At 43.9% G+C, this 18,553-nt stretch overlaps 1 protein-coding gene across 3 annotated transcripts in view; it reads left to right on the plus strand.

The window, feature by feature from the left end:
* LOC146977759 (scavenger receptor cysteine-rich type 1 protein M130-like) overlaps positions 1-14,871 on the plus strand; it is a 62,362-nt gene extending 47,491 nt beyond the window's left edge. For all 3 annotated transcript variants that reach the window (XM_085794196.1, XM_085794197.1, XM_085794198.1), the window contains 5 exons: positions 5,211-5,486; positions 8,354-8,668; positions 9,786-10,064; positions 13,969-14,283; positions 14,376-14,871. In XM_085794196.1, the coding sequence (XP_085650322.1) occupies positions 5,211-5,486; positions 8,354-8,668; positions 9,786-10,064; positions 13,969-14,283; positions 14,376-14,665 (1,475 nt within the window). In that variant the 3' untranslated portion in view covers positions 14,666-14,871. The remainder of the gene's footprint in view (positions 1-5,210; positions 5,487-8,353; positions 8,669-9,785; positions 10,065-13,968; positions 14,284-14,375) is intronic.
* The last annotated feature ends 3,682 nt before the right edge of the window (positions 14,872-18,553 follow it).

Below are 18,553 nucleotides of genomic sequence, written 5' to 3' on the forward strand. Positions count from 1 at the left end.
TTTTTGTATGACTGAATTATTCTGCATAAGACCCTGACTAATAAAGTAATGCTGCATTAGCATCAAAACAAAGTAGGATAAATAAAAAATGATAACCGCATGTTTACGGTGTCCGGCGACTCTGACCCCCACACCGCAGCAGCCAGCAACAGACTTTTACAAAATAAAAGCATGTGAGCAACATGCATTAATGCGCGATAAAATAAACGTCGGCGTTAATAGTTTAATGAGTTAACTTGCACAGCCCTAATAAATACATAAATGTAGCCCGTGGTTCTGAGACGTGACGCGCTGTGGTCACCAGAAATTTATTTATTTATTTGCGGATCGGGAGTGAGTGAGCAAGCCAGAGATGCACAGCAGATTTCATGGTTGCCGACTGGCAAAAACTGAAAGAGGGGCTTGTAAATAACTGTTTACATTACAGGTTTCACACAAACAAACCAAAAACATCCAGTATGTTAAGTCTCAGCTGTGCCATGGCGAGGGCGCGCAACGCACAATCATGGGGTTTTAATTTATGAACCTCACAATTATTTCTTTCCTCTTGTTTGAATATAAGGGCGGCCACTTACGACCACACTTTAATTTTACACATACAGTCTCATGCGTGTATATTCACGGCAGAGATGTTCACAAGTCTTTTTTTGCAAGTCCAAGTCAAGTCTCAAGTCTTTGGTCACGAGTCTGAGTCAAGTCTCAAGTCTTTGAGGGGTGAGACTTCATCAAGTCTCAAGTCTTTGGTCACGAGTCCAAGTCAAGTCTCAAGTCTCTAAAAAATAAAAGTCTCCTGTCTCTTCTGGTTGTAATGACCCTTCTATCATCTGCTGCTATCCGGTCTACTAAGGATACTGCACAGCTATATCTAAGAGATTCAAAGCATTTACTGTAGGTTATTATCACTCCTTTCTATACAGTATATTGTTTATTATATGATCACTTTAAACAGGATATTGCAATGAAGAAAACACACAATGAAAGCTTTCCTTTAAAGGAAACTGTATTCTGAGTCAAGAAAGAATCAAGGCTGCTCTGCCCCTCTGCACTGGCCTTTTCTCTTTTTTTTGCTTTGTTGAATTCAGAAAACCCAGATGAAAAACATGGAAAATGATTTAGGCTGTTAATTATAGGTAATTAGATCTGGATGGTAGGCTACCTATAGCTCACATCTTTATGTGCAGCAAAACCTTTCTGGAACCGCATGTTTCTGAGAGAAGAACTGGTTGTTATTATTTTTTTAATTAGCTCCGTCAACTCATGGGGGCGTGTCGACACGTCCAGACTTCCATACGGGCCTTCAGTCATATTTCGCAGCAAAAACATAAATAAACAGGAGGATTTAGCCTACAGTAGCCTGATATGTGCCAGTTATGCAGCAGCTAGTCCCCGTGAAGGAAGGTCTGACAACAAACGAACGTTGTGCCTCACATCTAGGCTACGGACGGTGCCGCTATTAAAAAAAAAAAAAAAAAGCCAGTTCACAGTCACCTGTCACTCACCCGCAGCTGACTGTGCTGTCAGAGGAGCTCTGCTGTTCCTTTCTCTTTAGACACTGGTGTTTGGCTGCACTCTGTAGGAGTTCAATATGAAGATCTAACCTCCATCTGAATAACGTTACCGGCCCTGTGGCGCTGCTCCGCTAGTGTGTGTTAACGGCAAAAAAAAGAAAGAAAAAAGATTGGTCGTCCTGTCAGGAGGGAGGCACGAGCCAAAAAAAATAATGATTGTTCACGAGTCTCAAAACACGAGTCCGAGTCGAGTCTGAAGTCTTTTGGGCACGAGTCCAAGTCAAGTCTGAAGTCTCTGTGGGTGCGACTTAAGTGCGACTCGAGTTCGAGTCGCAAACTCGAGTCCCCATCTCTGATTCACGGACACGTTGGCATGTTGTTTATTTATTCGTTAGGGTTTATTTGCACACCGTATGCTTCAGTGTTAACATTAAAACCACCACAAGGCAAACATTTACTAGAATGCACAATCTGTAGACAGGTAAACTGCGAGTGATATACATTTTTATCTGTGCTCTGTCTGTGTTTATTTATCTTTGAAGCTACTTATAGATTGCCTGTTTTGGAGGCAATTATAGCAATTCATCTGAGGGGAAAAAAGAAAGGAGGACGAAAAGTGATTGACAGATTAACTCAGGTCAAAATCACTGCTCCTCCCCGTGGACAAATGAGACACTGCAGCTGATTTTCACACAGGCTGCAGAGGGGCGTTAACAGTCGTGGCTGCGTTCGCTACGTCATCGCGGGGGATTAAATTATCCCCATAGGCCAAGCAGGAGCCCGTCACGGACCCACCACGGACCCATCACGGTCCCGCAGAGGTCCCACTAGGGACCAGGGGGAACTTTGAGTTGACTACATCTGTATGAGACTTTTGTTATAACCAAAAAAAAACCCCAAAACTCCTCGTTGTCCCTTTAAAAAAAAAAGCAAAAAGAAAAAATTACATCCCTGTCAGTCTATGGAGGACTGTGAAGGTCAGCAGTCAGAGGAAAGTTTGTGTCTTCAACTGATGATGTTAAAGTTGTTTCTGTGAAGATGCTCAAGTCCAGACGAGTGGTGTGCATCTTCACTGGCCTCACGATTCGATTCAATTACGATTCACCAGCCTATAATTCGATACGATTATACGATGCAATTCAGTGCATCAATTTTCTATGTTGCCACACAGGACATGTCTGTATGATGATACAAATCAGCAGTGTAAAACTCAAGGATGGTATGAGTGACAGGCAGCCAGTCATTTAACAGCTGTGGGGTTCGGGTGTAGCACCGTATCCAGATGTGTTTATTGACAACAGGAGAGGAGATTTTAAACTAAAAAGGATAGCTTGATTCCACCCGTCAGTCCCTTTGCTATTCCCCTCTCTCCCCCTCCCCATCTCTCTCCAGCTGGCCTTTCAAAATAAATGCATAAAAAGCCTGGAAAAAATGGACCTGCGAGCTGGTGGCGGTGAGAAATTTAGCGGTGGCGGCCGCCATCAAATTCTCAATGCAGGAATTAATTGTTTGAATTTAAAAATTGATTATGTGACATCACTGCATCGATTCAGAATCATCCAATTAAGAATCTCGATGCATCTTTGAATCGATTATTTTCGGCACCCCTAGTCCAGACCGTTTGTAGACTTGAGACTTTGGGCCCTAGTTTCCTGGACCGAGCGCAGTCTAGGCGCAGCGCAGCTTCGCCGCGCCAACGGGGTGTGTCCAGGTGCATTTTGCAAGATTGGTGGACAGCGCAGTCCGACTCAGGCCAGCGCAAGCCCTCCCCTTGTCCCTCCCACCGGCGCAAACGGCAAAGAGGGAGGAGAGAAGGCGGGAGGAGGAGAAAAAGGCGTGAAGTGGGATAACACAGCCGATTCAGATCTTCACCAATCAAATGAGCTCCTCTCCTCACCTTTAACTGCTCACATTTAGTATTTACCCTGTGTAAGAATGATGAGAGGTGTTAATCACAACATAAACAAACACCATGGTAACAGGGATGAAACCAGGAGCATCTCAGCGTAAAGGACTCTCTCTCTCTCTCTCTGTGTGCGTGTGTGTTTGTCTGTCTCTCTTTTTTTCTGTGATGAGAGATGCTTAGTATAGGCTATATACTGACTATCTGACACCGAGGCTGTTGTGGTGGGCTAAGAGAGATGATGATTTGTGTTTTGTTTTTCATTACGGCTGCGTGACGATTCGGATCGCCTGCTAATAAATCAATAAGTAAATAAATAAATAAAGCGGATCATCACAACGGCACAGTGCGTATCTCAACACGGCAGTGACATGCAGTCATCCACCCTCATGCTCTTGGGACATCTGCAGCTGCTTTTTAGTTCGTCCCTGCTGTGTTAATTCGGGTCCATGCCTATGTTCCCACAGCCTTATGTTTCCACAGCCCTATGTTCCCACGGCCCTATGTTCCCACAGTTCTAAGATTTTTCACAAAATTAGGCCCTATGTTCTCACTGGACTCGTTCTACCTATCTGGACTCTATCTATCTGGCCTGTCTAGCCTCTACCGGGTCTTTTTTACTAAACTTAACCAACTCTTTTCTTCATTGCCTAAACCCAACCAATGGTGGGACCAAAGGGCTGTGGGAACATAGGGCCTAATTTTCAGTGACAACAAAAGTTAGAAATGTGGGAACAAAAGGCTGTGGGAACATAGGGCTGTGGGAACATAGGAATGACCCCAATTCGGGTGGAGTTTCCATAACGCGTGCCGACAGCCTTTGATCTGACTTCAGATGTGACGGGACAATCTGTATAGATATAAATTCACGTGTTGATTCCATTAGTTGCAGTAAATAGTGGTTATTGTGGTTATTTATTGCATCTAAATGTGCCTGGAACTGTGGAAACCTGCCTGTGAGGTCTTGGTGACGTGTGTGCACTGCGCGCAGGTGAACTAATCTTCACCGGCTGCACTTCGCCTTGCGCTGAGAGTAGACCTGGTTTGAGCTGGCGAGCTTTCAGCGCACCCTCGACGGGACGTTTTCGCATGAAACTTCCACTGCGCCAAACTGAATCTGTGACGCCTCCCCCTGCTGCGCGGCCACACCTATCTCAGCGCAGCGCAATCTGCCAATCTGACCTTGCGCCAAGCTGCGCTGGTCGAAACTTGCATTACACCGGCTGCGCTACCTTGCGCCACCTGCGCTGCGCCACCAAACTAGGGCCCTTTGACTCAAGAGCTGGATTGTGAGTTTCTTTGGTGGAGGAACTCATTTCTGGACATATGCTAATGGATTTAAAGTTTATATGACAGTAAATAAAGGTCACCATGTTGTCTTTCTCTCTGCAGACTCTGTCAGGCTGGTGAATGGGCGCAGTCTGTGTTCAGGCAGACTGGAGGTCAAGTCCAACCAGTCTAACCATGGGTGGTCCTCAGTGTGTGAAGATGACTTTGACCAGCAGGATGCAGAGGTGGTCTGTAGGGAGCTTGGCTGTGGGGGTCCTTCAGTCCTCCAGGGGGGGCTCTATGGAGCAGTGGAGGCTCCAATGTGGACCAAAGAGTTCCAGTGTGGAGGCAACGAGTCAGCTCTCCTGGACTGTAGAAGCTCAGGCTCAACTAGAACCAGCTGCTCACCTGGCAAAGCTGTTGGACTCACCTGCTCAGGTAGAGGTGGAGCTGCAGTTTTGATTTGCTTCATTTCTGTTTTAATCAGATCTCTCACTTGTTTTTCTCTTCACTCTCCTCTCTGTGTTCAGAGCCTGTCAGGTTGGTGGGAGGAGCCAGTCGCTGTTCAGGTGAACTGCAGGTGAAACTAGGAACGTGGAGACCAGTGCAATACGAGTGGGACCTGAAGACAGCATCTGTAGTCTGTAGAGAGCTGGGCTGTGGCTCTGCTGTTTCACTAAGAACAGAGATAAATTTGAACTCTGGGTGGGGGATGTTGCCTGACTGTGTTCGGTCTGGATCTTCCCTGAGGGACTGTACATCATTGTCATCATCCGCATTCAGCATCGCGGAGCTCACCTGTTCAGGTAAGTCCATCTGTGACATTCAGGTTTAGTGTCTTCCTTCCTTTGTTGCAGTGGCAGAAATGTAGGGCCGTATAAAATCTGTTTTATTTTTTCCCAAATTCTGTTTTATTTTCTTCCAAATTCCGTTTTTCCCTTTATAATTTTTGGAAATTCAGTTTTTTCCGTCTTCATTTTTTGGGGAACTCAGTTCTTTTATTCTTATTTTACTGCCAAAAAGTGTGATTTTAATGTTAATGACTAAAATGAACACAAATAAATATAAATTACTTTACATTTATTGAGGAAGCAAATAGGGTTGGTCCGATGGACGATGCCATTGTCCATGGGGTGTCCACGGCGATGGCTGTCACGATTTTCCTCCATACCTTAAGAACAAATATTGCATGATGAAACATAACTATAATATTAATGCTTATCAGTTTTAAAATGTTTCCAGTAAAATTAATTATATTAGTTTAAAGACCGGGTAAACCAAAAATAAATATGTGTTTTGAGTTCATATTACCACAGGAAAACATATTATTAACCACCAAGGACTAAAAAAGCTGTATAAGTATATCAAATTATGCTTCAGAGTTGTTGAGAAATTTCATTTCAAACCTTTATTTATTCAGGTTAGCCAATTGAGAACAGGCTCTCATTTTCAATGACATCCTGATTACAAAGATAAAAACAACAACAACCAAACAAGCAAATAAAGAACAGTATGATCATCAAGTTGGTAATGTCAGAATTTGAAGTACATTGAGCAGACACAAGGAGAACAGCATATAATTAAAGGTCTCAGCTTCAGGGAAGGCAAGTACAATCAGTATAAAAGACAAAGTCTAAGACTCCTGAAAGACTCCACTGAAATGAACTGTGAATGAACATCAGTTTGAGCAAGTCCTGCAGTGTATTCCACTTGTATGGGGCAAAGAAACTAAAATATTTCTTTCCTCCCTCTGTTTACACGTGGAATGTCTAATCTAATAAATGATGCTGAGCGGGTGGGTCTTGGTGTACTGAAGTGCAACAGGGACATCAAGTAGACCAAGACCAACCCACTCTTTCATACAAGATGCAGTGATGGGTGAAGAACCCATTGCCTGTAATAAAACATAAAGCACTGTGAAACACTGCATCAAGAGGCCTCAGAATGGAGGAGGAGGCATGCATATACAAGGTGTCCCCATATTCAAAGACAGTCAAATTGTTGATTGTACTTTGGTTTTTCTGCTGGTAAGAGAAAAATACGATTTATTCCTGAAGAGAAAACCAAGTTTCTTTTTCAGTTTTTCGATTAGATGTTCAATATGTGTTTGGAATGACAGCCTACTATCCAACCAGATGCCCAAATATTTATAAGATTTAGCAGTCTTAATGTGTGTAGTCTTCTGTAGGGTGTGTATTCTGATGAGTCCTAGAGAAGAACATGCATTTGGTCTTCTCCGGGTTCAGAACAAGCTTTATGTTCAACAAGAGCTTGTTGGAATACATTGAAAGCAGATGGTAAATTCATGACTGTTGCTACTGGTGTGGGACCAATACTATATAGAACTGTATCATCTGCATAATAATGGAAGTCACAAGACATGGAAGAGGGAACAATATCATTTATATAAAGTCCTCAGCAGAGACACAGCTGATCAAACCTCCAGGAAATATTTCTGACGTGTCCCTTCCAATATTGGAGACAGACGCATTTGTCCCAACTAGGGATGCACATTTCGATTTTTTTTTCTGACCGGTAACTGACGCTCGTTTACCAATTATTAACCGTTAACCGATAAGATTGAAAAATGCTAAAACACTCGTGGGAGCGATCGACAATGTCTTTTTGTTTTTTTCTTGACATTACAAAAGACACACATGCGCTGGAACAGCTGATCAGCGCCACATCCATTGTGCTGGATGATGGAGGTTAGATTGTCCAATGGTGAACTGTTTTTATACAAAGTGCAGCCAAACAACAGGCTGAAGAGAGAGGAACAGCACAGCTCCTCTGTGGAGCTGCAGGTGAACCGGCTGGAGAGCAGAGCGCTGTCCTCTTTTCTTTTTTTTTCCAGCGCCGTTGTTACAGTTGATTTATGTCTGTGTAATGTTTTCATTGATCAAGAATTAAAGTCAAAGGTTCAAAGACGATCAGATACCGTCGTAGTTCTGACCATAAACGGCGATCCGGCAGCGTTATTCCCATGACCCGTTGTGCAGCGTCCGCGAAACCGAAAGTAGGAAATAATAACAACAATAATATTAATATTACTGTAACAATAATATTACTGTGCGCACAGTATGCCCGACTGTGTGTGTCTGCCCCAACTCTGAAGTAGCAGCGGCATTAATTAAGTAGCGGCCGCTCACCGTCACTGAAACACTACACTACACACTACACTCTTTGATTAAATACACGGGGCCACGAGTGGCATCTCACTTGGTAGAGCACGTCCGCTGCAGCGACCCTGGGTTTGATTCCACCCGTCAGTCCCTTTGCTATTCCCCTCTCTCATGCTCTCTCCAGCTGGCCTTTCAAAATAAATGCATAAAAAGCCTGGAAAAAATGGACCTGCGAGCTGGTGGCGGTGAGAAATTTAGCGGTGGCGGCCGCCGTCAAATTCTCAATGCAGGAATTAATTGTTTGAATTTAAAAATTGATTATGTGACATCACTGCATCGATTCAGAATCATCCAATTAAGAATCTCGATGCATCTTTGAATCGATTATTTTCGGCACCCCTAGTCCAGACCGTTAGTAGACTTGAGACTTTGACTCAAGAGCTGGATTGTGACTTTCTTTGGTGGAGGAACTCATTTCTGGACATATGCTAATGGCTTTAAAGTTTATATGACAGTAAATAAAGGTCACCATGTTGTCTTTCTCTCTGCAGACTCTGTCAGGCTGGTGAATGGGCGCAGTCTGTGTTCAGGCAGACTGGAGGTCAAGTCCAACCAGTCTAACCATGGATGGTCCTCAGTGTGTGAAGATGACTTTGACCAGCAGGATGCAGAGGTGGTGTGTAGGGAGCTTGGCTGTGGGCCTCCTTCAGTCCTCCAGGGGGGGCTCTATGGAGCAGTGGAGGCTCCAATGTGGACCAAAGAGTTCCAGTGTGGAGGCAACGAGTCAGCTCTCCTGGACTGTAGAAGCTCAGGCTCAACTAGAAGCAGCTGCTCACCTGGCAAAGCTGTTGGACTCATCTGCTCAGGTAGAGGTGGAGCTGCAGTTTTGATTTGCTTCATTTCTGTTTTACAATTGCTAAAACACTAAACCCTGTTGTCTGAACCAAATTCTCTGTTGCCTGAACCCACTGATTGAATCAGTCACTCTTTTGGCAAAACCATCAGCACTTTTCACCTGTTTAGACACAACTTACCAACACATTTTCATTGTGATGCACCTGTGTTGCATAATGCTGAGCACAGGTGGCAAAAGTCAAACACAAGTAAAGCACAAGTTTCACCGGTTGAACACAACAACTCAAAATTGATCACACTTGTGTCTAATGATGTGAGGGAACATATATACTGTAAGCCAGTTCAAGATGAAGTCATGTGGCCTGATCCAGTACAGAGAAATGATGCTGTGGCTGAGTTACACACTTCTCATTTTTATATTTTTGTACTTTATTTTTACGTAGGCCTACTGCATACAAGTGCTAAATGCACAACATTTCTGTTTGTTTTTGTACTGTACAAGTGCTACGTGTACGTAAAATGCACAGGATTTCTGTTTTTTGTGCTATGTAAATGAACAGTTTTTTTGTTTTGCAAGAGGAGAAGATGAGAGACGACAGGGTGAAGGAAGAAAGGATGAGGGAGGGAGGGATGAACTGGGAAGAAAAAAGAAGAAGGAAGGAAAAGGGGATGAAATGGATGTGGGAGGGGGGAGGGAGGGATGAGAGTGAAAGAAAGGGAAGGAGAGAAGTGCTACAGTGTAAATGCACAGGTTTTTGGTTTTGCAACATGCATTTAGCCTACAGTGAACGATAAACATAATTTCTACAGCTTCATGTCCTGAGCATTGTGTTTTCTATTTTTCTATGTAGTGTTTAGTGACTGCTCAGTAGTGTTTTTAATTTTGATTGACTAGGGGCACGATTTGACAACATAGTTCAGTTTTGGGCACAGATTGAACTGTTTTGAGGTGAAAGTTTGGTTTTGCAAGAAGAGTCTGAGGTTTTGTGAATGTAGCTTGAAAATTGGGGTTTGTGTTCACAGTTAAGAGAAAATGAGAGAAGCTTTCGAGAAATGTGTCTTAGCAATCGAGAAAAACTAATCAGATCTCTCACTTGTTTCACTCTGAACTCTCTTCTCTGTGTTTAGAGCCTGTCAGGTTGGTGGGAGGAGCCAGTCGCTGTTCAGGTGAACTGCAGGTGAAACAAGGAGAGTGGAGACCAGTGGAGGGTAATGACTGGAACCTTAAGACAGCATTTGGAGTCTGTAGAGAGCTGGACTGTGGCTCTGCTGTTTCAGCAACAATAAAGAGGTCCAAGAAGAAGTCTACATGGCTTATCAAGTCTGACTGTGTTCAGTCTGGACTTACTCTGAAGGAGTGTTCATTATCAAGTTCATCTACCTTCTCTGTGGAGCTCACCTGTATAGGTAAGACCATCAGTGACATCATTAGTGACAGTCAGATTTAGTGTCTTCCTTCCTTTGTTGTGGTGGCAGAAATGTTCAGTAACTTGTTCTTTTTGTATGTACAGTAGGAACTACTTCGTTGTGGCCGAGTTCACGCGTGATTCTCGCGTGAATCACGCGGCTTTTTAGTGGAGGATCAATTGTGTTTTCATGAGAAGCGGCAATGTGCCGAAACAACCACCAGGTGGCATCTGTGAGCAGGAGGACGATAACATGCAGCAGCAGGGAGCAGTGACCATGAACCGCCATGAACGGGGAATGGACAGAGTTGCCTGGTTTATGTTTCTGTTTGTTGTTGCTTAAATACAAGAATGTAGCTAATAATACCTCGCCCACTCCACACCTCATTCCAACTGCTTCCTTCAGCCTGTCGCTACAGGGTCTCTCTAGCAAGGACAAACTTAGTGAAAAAAATCATTCTGCAGTCACGGCTAAGCGGAGGCAGAAACAATTACGCACAGCCTACAGAAGTTTCAACGTCCATACAAGCATTTAAGAAATGATTCTTATCAGTTCCATAATTCAGAGAGGATTTTTACTCAACGAAAAAATGTATAAAGATCAGTTTTTAGGTTGAAGACACGACAGCAGCATGTCCAGACGCTGATGTGTGTCAGCTGGGCCAGCGGGTCGGTGATCATTAAGACACGAGAGCATTATGACTGATAGCTCCCCTGGTAGAACAGCTCCCTCAGTAAGCAGATTCACCCGCTAGTTTGGGTTCGAATTTCACTAGGTTGTAGGAATGTGAACGTGTACTTAATATATATAGCCTACGTGTACACTGTGCATTTTTTTTTTCGTGTACACTTCAGGACCGCTATAGGTTGCTATAGCCTTATTTTTGTTTAGTCTGATATGCGCAGCCGGTGGAAGCACCGTGCGGATGTTACACCGGAGCGGAGGAGACCCGACGGCGGATTCGTCCAGCCCCCCATGAGACACATAAACGCATTATGGTTCATGTATAGCTCCCCTGGTAGAACAGCTCCCTCAGTAAGCAGAATCATCCGTTAGTACGGGATCAAATCTCCGTTTAGGTTGTACCTTTTAGTTAATGTGTTTTCTTTTCTCTTCATCATTATGATCACATATGGCTCCACGTTTGCACAAATAAATAAGCATTAATTCTCCGCCGGGCCGAGGCACCAACTTCCCTGTACATGTTTGTCTCCAACGGCTTATGACACGCGCCGTCCCTGCTGAGTGGCAGCTGATTTGAGAACCTAATGTGGGTTTACTATTGTGCATTTCCTTTTGCTGCTATAAATATTTGCTTATAGGAATGACAATGGAAACAGGTAAAAACAAACGAAATCTAGCGAGTATAGGGCGTATACTGGCATATCACGCAGACTAAACCACTGGATCTACCCCCCACCCCCACCCCTGCGCGCTGTGCATATGTAGATACAACACTTAAGTAGGCTACAGTAGCCTTCTCATTGTCAGGCAAAAGCACTGCCCCCTACAGTACTTTACAGCTGTTCACCTTCAATTCGTTAAATAACCCACATTGGGGGGGGGGGGGGGTACCCTGGTCGGGAACTGCCCATTGGTCCTACCTCCCATTGGTTCGATCTCCCATTACTCCGACAAAATCAACCACAAGTCGGACTAATAGGAGGTCGAACCAATGGGTGGTCCCGTTAGTTCGAACTGTCATCGCTACTTTGTGACAAGCTCACTTCACGGGCGCGAGCCTGCTGCAGCCGCCGCTGCTGCTGACAGACTGAGAGAGGAACCTTTGGTTAGGTTCAGGCAATGAAGAAAGGAGTTGGTTAAGTTTAGTAAAAACACCAGGTAGAGGCTAGACAGGCTGGAAGCATAATGAGCGTTATCTGTTATTAATATGAAGTGCTTGTTTTGCACATGATCCGTTTGATCCCAGAAAGGAAAAAAGGATCAATGCGCAGCCTCCGTTTCCTTTCTGATTGCGTCCGTCTGTCGGTTCGGAGTGGGAGAGAGAGAGAGAGAGAACCCAATCCACCTGTCTGTATATCTGTCTGTAATGTAAGTTTGATTTGATATGAGTGTCAAGGTTTAAGGGGACGAATCCGGCGTTGGGTCTCCTCCGCTCCGGTGTAACACCAGCACGGTGCTTCCACCGGCTGCAAATAAGGCTATAGCAACCTATAGCGGTCCTGAAGCGTGTACACGAAAAAAAATGCACAGTGTAAACGTAGGCTATATATATATTAAGGACATACTCATTCTTCAACCTAAAAAACTGATCTTTATACATTTTTTCGTGGAGTAAAAATCCTCTCTGAATTATGGAACTGATAAGAATCATTTCTTAAATGCTTGTATGGACGTTGAAACTTCTGTAGGCTGTGCGTATTTGTTTCTGCCTCCGCTTAGCCGTGGCTGCAGCGAGCGAGGAAAATCACAACCTCAGATGTCTTTAGGGTATCAGATATTATTATAGGCTATTCTTATATTTAAGCAACATCCAGTCAGGCTGTGATATAGGCTCACGGGGGCGGACTGGGACAATAATTCAGGTCGGCAATTTTACCAGTAAACAAATGTTCCTTAAAAAACAACTAATGTCCATATTTTAGCTCTACTCTAAAACAAAGAAAGCACAAGTGATTATCCAAGGTCACCCAGATAATTGAGGTGTCCCACCGCTGTGAAACAATCAGTCTGAATCACTCTGATAGGGTTTAGCAGCCCCCCTCTCCATTCACTCTACCTGTAGCCTAAAACAGCGCCACTCTCCATTGCAGCTACATTGTGGTCAAATGTGGAATTGTCCCAAAATCGTTTGACCTGCAATTCAGTACTATGCTTCCACCTAGTGGCTACATTTGTCACTTACATTTCACGCGTTGCGTGAATCTCGCTCCCCGCGAGTGAAATGGCCACTTTGAAGTAGTACCTACTGTAAGGGAGGGAAGGTCTGGAATCAAGACTTTAATATCTCAACATGTTTCATCATCATCTTTAGTCAACAGAGTTGGGGTTAGGGCTTTACCTTTTTGTAGGTATTGTAATATAAACTAGAAAATTTCCTCTGGGGAAATATTGAAAGGGCCACGAGGCTACTGCCATGTTTACACGTGGTGTTAAACTTTGGGTTGTAATAACCTTGTCGTTGGTTCTTAATAAACCGAACGCTGCCCAGCGGGTTGAGACACTTTAGGAGAGTTATTCCTATATAGGTACAAACTAAACTAATGGTAGCCTAACTGAAACTAAAATACAGAGTTTGGCTCTTTTTCTTAAATCTTTTCTTCCTCAGCAGCTGCTCAGACATTTTCCAGCTTCCATTTCACAGATATTTCAAAATAAAAGTGAAAATACTCATTCGATCTGTTGCGCCTGGCATCGTTGTTGTTCTTTTGTGCATGCGGGTCAGTTCGGAACCACAAACCGATCACACTGGAATCTGATAAGCCACATTTTAGATGGTGATGTGAACAGAAATCGGATCTGAGCAAAAAATCCGAATTGAGCATTAAGGCTTACAGTGTGAACGTAGCCTTAGACACTCAGACATTTGGCTCTTGCGGGCTGGATGTGGCCTGCAGGCCGCCTAATGGGGATATCTGCTTGACCATGTCATTATCATTAAAAATGCTTAAAAAAAACACACACACACACATCCATATAAAGTTTGCCGTGCTTAAATACAATGTGCAACTTCCTAGTATCGACACAATCGATTGTTTACCATTTAAAACAATGTTTGATCGATATATGTCGCCCGGAAGGCCAACTTGCTGAGCACAGATCGATATAGTTGGATCGTAGGAATATAATCGTTGTATTGATGTAGTAGATTAATCATTACACCCCTACTTTAAAGTTTATATATCAGTAAATAAAGGTCACCATGTTGTCTTTCTCTCTGCAGACTCTGTCAGGCTGGTGAATGGAACCAGTGTGTGTTCAGGCAGACTGGAGGTCAAGTCCAACCAGTCTAACCATGGGTGGTCCTCAGTGTGTGAAGATGACTTTGACCAGCAGGATGCAGAGGTGGTGTGTAGGGAGCTTAACTGTGGGGCTCCTTCAGTCCTCCAGGGGGGGCTCTATGGAGCAGTGGAGACTCCAATGTGGACCAAAGAGTTCCAGTGTGGAGGCAACGAGTCAGCTCTCCTGGACTGTAGAAGCTCAGGCTCAACTAGAAGCAGCTGCTCACCTGGCAAAGCTGTTGGACTCACCTGCTCAGGTAGAGGTGGAGCTGCAGTTTTGATTTGCTTCATTTCTTTTATAATCAGATCTCTCACTTGTTTTACTCTGAACTCTCTTCTCTGTGTTCAGAGCCTTACAGGTTGGTGGGAGGAGCCAGTCGCTGTTCAGGTGAACTGCAGCTGAAACTAGGAGAGTGGAGACCAGTGTACTGGGCTAAGAGGTACACCGGCTCATTGGATGAAGTCTGTAGACAGCTGGGCTGTGGCCCTGCTGATTCAACAACATTCAGACCGGTCTCAGAAAGGCTTGTGTGGACGATCAACGATGACTGTCTTCGGTCTGGGTTTACACTGAAAGAGTGTTCATTTTCAGAGGTCTGGCTCCAGATCATGGAGCTCACTTGTTTAGTCCATCAGTGACATCATCTGTGGTGGCAAAAATGTTCAGTAACTTCTTATGTATTTAAGTGAGTGAAGGTCTGAAAACAAGACATTCAGTGTCTCAACATGTTATATCATTGTCTTTTGTCAACAAATCAACTCCCATACTTTGATGCTGTACACAATACTGTACACCCCACAAGGGCTTGGCGATCATGATTTAAATAAAATCACCATTTTTGTCCAGCTTAAATGTTCCCTGTTAACCATAAGTCAAATTTGAAGATATCAGCCGTCTCTCACTGATGAATTTAAGAAAGCTTTGAATGCAACTCCTAAGTACATAGTACCCTTTGAGACACATTTGATATGCAAATCTTTCTGATATAATTTTACATGTATTTTTCTTATATGTTTATTATTTTCTATAATTAATGTGATTGGAGGCTGGTGCGTAATGCAGCCACTACCTAGTTAAAGATGCTTCTTCTCACTGCCCAGTGTTTGTCTGAAGAAGGTCCTATGACCAAAACTTTGCTATAATTAAATATTTTTGTGCAGTGTGCGGGATTCCTCTCTTTACCAATAAGTTTGGAATGGATCAATGTTGTTTTCGTCAACAATGACAATGACGGAATGATTTTGTTGACTCCCATTTTTTTCATGACGATAACGAGACAGTGACAAGATAAACATGGTTCTTTGGTGACTAAAACATGACGAGACGTGTGTGAGTTTTCGTTGATGAGACGAGAATGGACGTAAATGTTAGTGGTAGGGCTGTGTGATTGCATCTAAATTTCATATTGTGGGTTGTCATTGCTCTAGAGCAGGGGTCTCAAACTCCCGGCCCGGGGGCCACATCCGGCCCGCGGCCCCCCTACATCTGGCCCGCGTCTTGACGTGAAAAGTAGGAAAGGCTGTCAAAGTTAATGCCTTAATGCAAAATGCTTTTAACGGCCCTATTTTTTTTAATACGCAATTAATGCGCTAACCTCGGGCCGCTCATTGTTGGGGGAAACAGAGAAGCTGCTTCTCCAGACGTGATCACAGGTAGGCTGTGTGTGCGTGTCTGTGTGTGTGAGTTACTACGGTTAGCGCGACGCTCCCGTCCCCCGGATATTTCTGCAGCTGGATTCACATGATCCGGTCTGAGACATGAAACTCATGGACTGAGGAGTCGTCCTGCTGCGCTCTGCACGTCACACCGACGGTCGTATTTGTACTGTGAGGAGTCGCTCTGCTCCGTGGTCCCGGTGTCTCATACACAAACAGTGATAATCCACTGCAACATGTTGCTGTTGCTGCCGTGGTTGTGGTTGTGCGCGACGTAGAGCTGCCGCTTCGACTAGCGAGTTTTTTTTTTTCCCCCAATCTCCCGTTCATTCAGCCTGGTGAGGGAGGGAGGGAGGGGGGGAGGGGGGGGGTGTGTGTGTGTGTGTGTGTGGGGGGGGGGGGTCTTATGATGCAGAAAACTTGCATATGTTTTTTCTCCTCATGTTCCTACACTAGAGAACTTGTTCTTCTTGTCACCAAACGAGGCTGTTCTCTCTCTCTGACAGCTGATAATACCAAATACCATGAAAATGGTATTTGGAAAGCATGGAAAGCATAAGAAACGTCCAGATCTGGATGTTTCTTATGCTTTCCGTTCATCTTGCTGGTATTTCAAGCAAAAAAGAAAAATACTATGTGATTAACTCAGGACATTTAAGGATTACAAATTTTAATCGTTTGACAGCCCTAATTATCGTACAATATTTGAAAATAGACCCCGTTTTCAGAAATATTTGTGATTTTTTTTAATATTCGTCTTGAAAACTTTAGTGGCCCTCCACTGAGATGACGGTGCCAGCAGTGGCCCCCAGCTCATTTGAGTTTGAGACCCCTGCTCTAGAGCAGGGGTTTTCAAAGTGTGAGGCGCGCCTCCCTTGGGGGGCGCCAGAGAGTTTGAGGGGAGGCGCGACATGAGAAAAAGAAAAACTGAAAACATTCAAACAAAAGATGAGTTACATGTCACTTGCACATAGGGCTAAATGATTAATGTTTTTGCAGTAGTCTATAATTTGCAATTATACTGCGATATGATAAAACACGATCTTGTTGTAACACACAGGCTGCGATTATGCTCGACTGATGTGTCAGGGAGCAACACACAGTCTCACTCCTGACGCGTCATAAACTGACGCTTGGTCAGGGCCCTTTCGCGTTGTGCACTGACGCTCAAGGTGCCCCTCAGCGCCTTATTTCTTTATTCCGACGCAGGGGGATCTCAATTGATTCCAATGCAATCCCCTCCTCGGCGATATGTGACGCTCAGAGCAAGTGATCTGTGTAGCAGGGAGAGCGGAGCTCAGCTGGCCTCGGCTGAATGTAGCGCTACTGTACGTCGGCTGTGGAATTATTCTGGTTAGAAAAAGAAGAGCGTCAGGTGCTGCACAGCGTCAGGTAGCTATAACTTAATATGAACGCAGCTCATAGCGACCCGGTGCCTCTCTGTGACCAAGCCCAGATAAATACATTGGATCAGCTGTAGCACCGCGTGTCCTCCCGCATAAAGCCGCAATATAGGCTACCCCTGCTAAGAAAAAAAGAAAAGATGCACGTTGCGGCGGAGCTGAACACAGCGGAGTTTTCCTCTACTACAGCTGAACAGCTGACATGTGGTCAAGACGTACAGTGGAGACCTGTCACAGTGTCACCTGTGCATTGATATAAACTTCAACCTCAGACTGTCTGCTTCCCAGATGATCACACAGGGAGAGCATGAAGCTGCTTGTGTGATGAGTGTGTTACAGAGTTCTCAATGTTTTGGTTTATTAGTCAGTGCTTTATGTTGTCATGATAATTAATATATGCGTTTAATGAATCAAATATTGTTTTGGTCATAGTAACTGATAATAAGTAGGCTATGTTTAATTCTCTCTTTTTTTTTTGGGGGGGGGGGGGGGCGCCCAGCTGTTTATTTTTCATTAAGGGGGGCTCACTCTCTCACACTTTGAAAACCCCTGCTCTAGAGCTTCACACGATTTAGCAACGGCTCTGTCACAAATAGAACGAAGCTGCTGGGACGTGCCGTGGTGCGCACGGTGGAAATGCTTGTGATTAGAGTGGCAGGCAGCGATCAGCTCCGGTGACCGTGGTGCAGCCATTCCGTGGCGCTGACGGGTGGGTGGTCAGACGTTCAAAATGCATGACCTTTCTCCTTATTGTGCATGTAATCTGTCAATTAAACCTAAAAAGTATCTGCAACGCTGCCGCATCCCATCCTTGTTTGGTCACGCCCACCACCTGGCATACAGCGCACATTCTGCCCAACACACCTGCGGTCACTGTAGTCTGAAATGGCATGGCATTGCCATGACAACATATTGTCACGCGTGTATCTTTTTTTTTTTAAACATATCTTTATTGGTTTTTATATTCATACAACAACATAGAACACTTTAAACATATGGCAGTAATAAAAATAATAATGAAAATACTAATAGGAATACAGAAAAGGTAAATAAATAATTAAAAAGGCATAAATTAAATAGACAAATTAGTCAGCAAAATTACTGAGCAATAAATAATAAATAAATGTATGAATAAAAATAATCATGTTAAATAATAATAATAATCAATTATTATTAAGAATAATATTCTTAATATAGGTTACATCGTACACTCCTATCAACACATTAAATAATTGTATTATCTCATTCTCCCATTGCCTCCTCCACATCTCCACCTTTCAACAGTTCCAGAAATATCTTCCAAATGTCATAAAATTCAGAAGCCCTCTTTCTAACAATATAGGTCAGCTTCTCAAGAGCCAAACTTGATGTTAAGTTATTCAACCATTGGGTAAAAGAGGGGCCATTAACATTCTTCCAACATAATGCAATACAGCGTTTGGCCTGCAGTAAACAAAGATCAACCATT

The sequence above is a fragment of the Trachurus japonicus genome, chromosome 12 (assembly GCF_045865225.1).
Source record: "Trachurus japonicus isolate A0001 chromosome 12, Traja_1.0".
NCBI classification, from domain to species: domain Eukaryota; kingdom Metazoa; phylum Chordata; class Actinopteri; order Carangiformes; family Carangidae; genus Trachurus; species Trachurus japonicus.